This window comes from Amphiprion ocellaris, chromosome 11 (assembly GCF_022539595.1).
Source record: "Amphiprion ocellaris isolate individual 3 ecotype Okinawa chromosome 11, ASM2253959v1, whole genome shotgun sequence".
Lineage (NCBI taxonomy): Eukaryota > Metazoa > Chordata > Actinopteri > Pomacentridae > Amphiprion > Amphiprion ocellaris.
Window position 1 is genome coordinate 12,340,367 of NC_072776.1, and position 7,403 is coordinate 12,347,769.

At 41.1% G+C, this 7,403-nt stretch overlaps 1 protein-coding gene across 1 annotated transcript; it reads left to right on the forward strand.

Annotated features, from left to right (window-relative positions):
• Window positions 1–493: 493 nt before the first annotated feature.
• LOC111572891 (tubulin alpha chain-like) lies at window positions 494–7,403 on the forward strand. The gene is made up of 4 exons (XM_023276765.3): window positions 494–655; window positions 4,913–5,135; window positions 5,419–5,567; window positions 6,107–7,403. Exons 1-4 carry the CDS (start codon window positions 653–655, stop codon window positions 7,079–7,081), a joined length of 1,350 nt encoding a protein of 449 aa, XP_023132533.1. The 5' UTR covers window positions 494–652; the 3' UTR covers window positions 7,082–7,403.

Sequence of the window (7,403 nt, forward strand, 5' to 3'; positions counted from 1 at the left end):
TAGTACAAAGTAGCATTAAGTGGACTATTTAAGTAAAAAATATTTTCCAACACCAAGTAGAAATATAAAGTAGCATATAGTGGACCAAACCCAAGTAAAGTACAAGTGCCTCAAAATTGTACTCTAATACAGTATTTGAGTAAATATATTTAGTTACTTTTCACCACTGAGCAGAAGTATAAAGTTGCATCAAGTGGATCAAACTCGAGTAACGTACAAGTGTCTCAAAATTGTACTCAAATACAGCATTTGATTAAATGTATTTATTGACTTTCAACTACTGTCTAAAAATCTGTAAAATCCAGCAAAATATATTTTTTAAACAGTAAACCAAATTTATTTGAAAGTCACTGTCCTCGGCTAATCTTCCCTTTATGATTACAACGCAATACAACACAATTTATGGCTGCAGTAAAAAAAAACAAAAAAACAATGAGTATCTGGGATGTACGAAGTGGTCTGCGCGTTCCAGATGCGCGTCCCCGCGAGGCAGACAGGTGGGAGTGGTTAGTGTTGGATATATCGCAGCAGCTCGGCACCCACCTGGCATTACTCACTCACCCGGACCACATAGGCGGCCGCTGTGAGCAGCTCCAGCTAACCTCAACTGCAAGCAGCTTTTCTCTCAGAGGTCACTCCAAAAAACTCCACAATGGTGAGTAGAATTCTGTAAGATACTGTAGAGAAAGTTCTGCCAACAAATGCTTCCTTAGCAGCTACATTTTGCACAGTGTGCGTCAGTAGCCTATTTAAATGTGCCTGAAAAGTGTGCCAGGTTAACCGAGTGATGCAGCAGTTCTGAGCTGCTCCCTGTGCGGCCTCCTGCAGCAGGACCCCTTGTGTCACAAATAGATTTTTTTTTTGCTTTTTTTGACTGGCAGTAAGGCTGAGCTGGCTGCCGCCCTGGATGAGCAGGTGCTGGTGATTTTCAGCACAAGAGAGAAAACGCACAAATCAAATAGATTATGACACAGATGATGCAATACATTTGCAGTTATTCTGTTAATACTCCAGTATTTTTCAAACTAAAGTGGAAGAAGTACTGCTTCATTATCTCAAATGGCATTTTAAAACACCTATAATGTATTTCTACACTGCCAGGTGTGTGCTGACTACAAACATACGTGTCAGTGAGGAATGTAGGTGTGTCTCAAAACATTTCTGCCAACAAGTCAGTTCAGATTGAGTCAGGGCCAGTAATTCTGCAGAGCAGGAAATTTTTTTCCCACCTAAATTCAAACAGCCATGGTTAACTCAGAGCAGTTACTTTAATCCCTGACACCTGAAGCAGAGATAATCTTGCAGCCTCTGTGTCTGGGTCTATCGCTGATAAAGCTGTTAATAATAAAAGTTTCTCATCTGGTCAGGAAATTCAGCCTGCACACACACTCGGCCTCCGTGTTCTGTTTGCACTGTGTAGTATAAACACAGTTTGTTAGCGCTGCCAGTGCTGCTTATAAAAACCAAATGGCATCCCTGTTTACCGAGTACACCACTGCACCCATGTAGATCAAATAGTCCTGATGCGTAAAATTTAGTTCCTGTTGCTCACAGTTGTATTTTTAAGTCTTACCATTTTAAATCTAAGAAGTGAGACTAAATGCATGGTACTGAGCTGCACAGTGAAGGTTGTTCACTGACCCTGACTGACCCTAAATGAAAGTATATGTAAGACTGATATAATTAATTCACAAACTGTGCCATTGTGCTGGAAGGCAGGTTCACACTGACGCATCCAGACATGTCACAGAAGTACTAAATTCAAAAGAAAGGTGTACCCAGAGAGCTGAATGTGCTCTGCAAAGGTCTTGACAGCTGGCTGTTACTATGTGATTCCAGTTTTGTATCACTGAACCAAGCAGGCTATGGCACCATCAAACTCTATGACTTACTTCAATATTTAGCATGTAGCTTTTTAACTAGGTCAACTAATGTCATTTGTGCAGTTTACTGTAAAAATAGCAACAGAGACCTGTAGAGAAACTGGTGTAGCCATGTCATTTGAGTCAGACGTGGTCATCACAGCAGGAAAAGACCTGGCTAATGTATTATTAATCTAAATCAAATGTTCAACCTTAAATCTTAGTGTTCAGATCAAATTGCGTTGCCTTCTGGGTGTTTTTAAAGAGTCTGCAATTGCTAGAATTGGATGTAAGGCACTACTGGGGAAAAGTCCTTTATTGAGCAAACATGCCGAGCAACATTGGATAACATGAGGGCCGTGAAAATGTTTTTCCTTTTACTTTGAGGACTCTCAGATAGCGAGGTGCAGAGCAGCGTGAGCTGAAGAGTTCATCATGATTAAAGTGTGTAGCACAACTCCTCTACACTACATCACAGTGTGTTTTTTATATATTTTCAAGGGGATGTTTTGGGCTAAAAGTGCAAACAGAATGCACATCAAGAGATGGTCACAATGAGAAGCAGGTCATTTAAGAAGGTGAATATCAGTTAACAAATATATACAAATCGACTTGTTGGACATAAAGTCAGATACTGGCCAGAAAAGTGGCAGATTTTTTTAATCCGACTGTGAAACCTGCAGATGTTTGAGTCTCAGAAATGATTGTGAATCCTCCTTAAAGGCATGTGACACGCCACACATAAGATCTTGTAAGAATGGCTTGTAGATGTCTAAACATGTTGGTTTAGACTAAGATTTGTATACAGACAAACTACTGACCAAAATGAAATCCAGAATAAATTATATAACAAGGATTTTAATAGGCAGGTAACCATGTAGAATAGTTTATTATGGCTTTTTTTTTTTTTTGCTCTTCATGCATAAGTAACTAGTCTTAAACAACATATAAACTAAATACATAACAGTTTGGATGTGGCCAAATTTCCAGTAGACAGTTATCTGTCATCACTTCGGCTTTATGCTGCATTATGTCCAACATGTAATGTGACAATGGAGCATGAAGGGATATCTGTTCCAATGCCTGCTGACCTGAAAAAAGCTTTTAACAAATCGATTGCTGTCTTTATCTCTTTTACGTTTGCTTCCTCTCAATCTGTCTCTGGCAGAATCCTGAGTATTTATTTCTACCTCTGTAGTCACTAACAAAACTGGAATCTCAAGTCAGTGTAATGGCACTTCAGACAAACCCTTATTGCCGTCACAGACAGACACACCCTGTCAGGTTTAATTGACATGGAAAATTTGACAGTTGGAGCGAGCTTTGTCTTTAAGATAAGTCCTGGATTACTGCGATATGCTTGTAGATGCACAGATAAGGAAAGAATATGTTAGCATTCGAGTAATATAGTAATTATAATAAACACGTTCCACAAGTAAAATTCCATCCAGCAGTGACCACTGTTTCAGAAGCTGAGAGTCAGTGTTTACAGGAACAGTCAGCCTTTCCAGCTAGGTGTCAGGTTAGCATGGGGAACCGAAAATAGCTGCTGCGCAGGGCTCTGCTAACCTGGAAACGTCTTTGAAAGGGACAGGAAACGCAAAGAAATGTCTGCCACACTTCTGGAGAACAAGAAGAAAAAGTATTGAATTTATTATTTTTGATCAAAATGTATTGCGCACACACACACTAGAAAAACAACAGACTTTCTAGACCGCTTTCACCCACTGACACCCAACCTGTGCCCACCACCTGATCACTGAGAAGGGGAAAGTTGGGGGTTGTGTAAAAATAGCAACCAGGGTGTTAATACAGTGTACCATATGTGACAGGTTGTCACTGTTTTGTGCAGCGGGATGAAATGAAAGGAGGGTGGTTTTAACTGCGCCTGTTTACATTCATGACCCAAACAGAGATATTTTAGCCTAACTAACAGGGAAATGACATTGGTTTTAATAATTCACCGATTAAAAATCAAGTATTCCTAAGTTACGTCTCTTCAAATACAAATATTAGCTTGCTTTTCTTGGCTTAGTAATAGTATACATGAGATTACATTTTTGCAGCAATTTTAAGACGGATCACTTTATGCTCTGGTAACTTGACTGGATCACGTGTGTGAATATTTTTACTATTTTAAGGCATAGGTGGGTGATACAGATAACATTTGCTGTTAATTCATTTAAAAACTGTTAATGTACTACACTAACCAGAAAAAAAAAAAATCTTTTTGACAATTCCAGCAACCATCATATTGTTTCGTATAAAAATCCAGCATTGCCACAAAGCAGTCTGCCTTTTAGATTTCCCAAAGTGATTCAAGACATTTGAAAGAGATCAATGATGGCTGACAAATTTACTTCATCTCAAGGTGTATCTTACACGACCTTGACCTAGTTTCTGCTTCCATCAGTATCAGGTGTGTCAAAAAAACGAATGTCTAATGTATATGTGAGTACAATAATAATAATAATAATAATAAAACAACTTAGAATTGATTTAGATTTTTGTTGATAAAGTCAGCTTTTATAGTTTATTAGATTTTAACAGAGTATCTTGTTTTACAATAAAAAACATCAGATAAGGGGCCAGTTTGAAAGCAGAAACAAAATTTAAATGTTGCATCTTTTCAAACTTGATGCGCCACATTCCAACTCTCACAATCCCATGTTCCTGCAGTCTTATTGTTGAAGTCATCTTCCTAGTAAACATAGTAAATGCTCAGTAGTTCTCTGAACTCAGCCTCCATTTCATCTCATGAACAGGCTCATGAACTCATGACTGCGCCTGGCAGTCACATGAGGAGATCCAGTGACAGCTGCAGCGTATTAGTTTTGCTGTTGTGTTCACCTTCAACCTTCTTTCTCATTGCTAATACAGCTCTTTGCTTCCACCTTGTGGCAAAGATTGTAAACGACTCCCTTGGATTCAAGCAGCTGTAGTTTTTATTGTGTAAACTCTGATTATCCCCATATTTGTGGTATAACTTCTCTGCCTTTCCCTTTCACTATTATCTCATCATGTGCCCCTCTTCCTTTCATCTCTTGCAGCGTGAATGCATCTCTGTCCACGTAGGCCAGGCTGGTGTCCAGATGGGGAACACCTGCTGGGAGCTCTACTGTCTAGAGCACGGCATCCAGCCGGACGGCCATATGCCCAGCTCCAAGCCTGTAGGCGGCCACGACGACTCCTTCACCACTTTCTTCAGTGAGACTGGGGCTGGAAAATATGTCCCCAGAGCAATCTTTGTTGACCTGGAGCCCACTGTCATTGGTCAGTGTTAAGATATTGCACTAACTATTGAGAATGAGCAATTTCAGAAGGTCGTATCTTCCTTTGTGACACAGTAATAAGTGTAATGCATTGCCACTATAAGACAGATTTCAGGTAGAAACTGAGAATATAATCTTGTCCTCGACACATCACTCTACGATGACACATTATAAAGTGAGGAGATTTAGCGAGCTTGAGAAATGATTCAGTGTGTATATAAATAATCAACCTACCTGTAACGAATGAATTGGTATGCTCACCTGTGGCTCTTTTGATTTCCCAGATGAAGTGCGAACAGGAACATATCGTCAGCTCTTTCACCCTGAGCAGCTGATCTCAGGAAAGGAGGATGCAGCGAACAACTATGCCCGAGGACACTACACCATCGGCAAGGAGATCATTGACTCTGTCCTGGACAGGATCCGCAAACTGGTAAGGCACTTAAAGGGTAATCACCATGTTTTAGTTCATACCCTCTCATTTCATGAAGCCTTGTTCTAAAAACTTGCAAAAACATATTCAGCTAATCAGAGATTACCAGTAGTACCATTCAGACCTGCACAGAATCTGGCATTGAAACCACACTCTGCAGTCAGTGTTTAAAAGTGACTTACAGAACTACTGCAGCCAAGCTTGGTTTGTATGGCCTCTGTTCTGACACATTGCCTCTCCGTGGGGTTCTAAGGGGTAAGTGAATGCCCTAAATGTCTGAGTAGCATTTGGCTGTAGGCTTTACAGGGATTAACCCTGATCAGCTGACAACATGCATGCAATTTTAATGCATATGTGAAGATACTATATGTGCACTGACCACTAAGCTATTTACCTGGTTATAGAGCTTCAGTTGTAATGTGTAACCTTCAGCATCAGTGTAGCAAATATTTTAGAAATGTGCTTTTGGTAAACGTTACAGCTCTGTGTTTATTTTCTATTATCTTACAGTCTTTCTAATTGTTTGCCCATATCTACAGGCTGACCAATGCACTGGTCTCCAAGGATTCTTGGTCTTCCACTCCTTCGGTGGAGGCACCGGCTCTGGTTTCACCTCTCTGCTGATGGAGAGACTCTCTGTTGACTTTGGTAAGAAGTCCAAGCTTGAGTTTGCTATCTACCCAGCCCCCCAGGTTTCCACAGCTGTGGTGGAGCCCTACAACTCCATCCTGACCACCCACACTACCTTAGAGCACTCTGACTGTGCCTTCATGGTGGACAACGAGGCCATCTATGACATCTGCCGCAGAAACCTCGACATTGAACGCCCATCTTATACCAATCTCAACCGTCTTATCAGCCAAATAGTTTCTTCCATCACCGCCTCACTTCGCTTTGATGGAGCCCTGAATGTTGACCTGACAGAGTTCCAGACCAACTTGGTGCCCTACCCTCGTATCCACTTCCCTCTGGCCACCTATGCCCCAGTCATCTCTGCAGAGAAAGCCTACCATGAGCAGCTATCTGTGGCTGAGATCACCAACGCTTGCTTTGAGCCAGCCAATCAGATGGTGAAGTGTGATCCCCGTCACGGTAAATACATGGCCTGCTGTCTCCTGTATCGTGGTGATGTGGTGCCCAAAGATGTGAATGTGGCCATCGCAGCCATCAAGACCAAACGCACCATCCAGTTTGTGGATTGGTGTCCCACAGGCTTCAAGGTGGGCATCAACTACCAGCCTCCAACAGTGGTTCCTGGTGGAGACCTGGCCAAGGTGCAGAGGGCTGTGTGCATGCTGAGCAACACCACAGCCATCGCTGAGGCCTGGGCCCGTCTGGACCACAAGTTTGACCTCATGTACGCCAAGAGAGCCTTTGTCCACTGGTATGTTGGGGAGGGAATGGAGGAGGGAGAGTTTTCAGAGGCCAGAGAAGATATGGCTGCCCTGGAGAAGGATTATGAAGAGGTGGGGATCGACTCATTTGAAGAGGATGAAGAAGGAGAGGAGTATTAAGCAGGCTTAATTGTCATTTACCAGTTACTTTCAGGGACAAAATCAGACTTGGATATTAGGAACTTATCTTAGAAAAACAAAACAAAAACATATTTTGTGTGTTGGTTTCTAATTCTGAAATATTTGGTTGTTTTTATTTACCTTTTTAAAACTTAAAAATCTACCATCAGGAACTGACTTTATTTCTATGTTGTGCCATCAATTCTTTTTGTTTTTGACAGCTTTTATTTTCATTCATTTGTTGTATCAAAAGAAAAAATATTGTGCAATAAAGTGGTTCTGAACCTTGCACTGTTGCTCAATAAATCCTTTGACAAAAGTC

Excerpts from the sequence above, each read along its gene's own strand:
- LOC111572891 (XM_023276765.3), top strand. Across the intron at positions 5,136-5,418 it reads CCTGGAGCCCACTGTCATTG|ATGAAGTGCGAACAGGAACA; the intron begins GTCAGTGTTAAG and ends TTGATTTCCCAG. Across the intron at positions 5,568-6,106 it reads TGGACAGGATCCGCAAACTG|GCTGACCAATGCACTGGTCT; the intron begins GTAAGGCACTTA and ends CCATATCTACAG.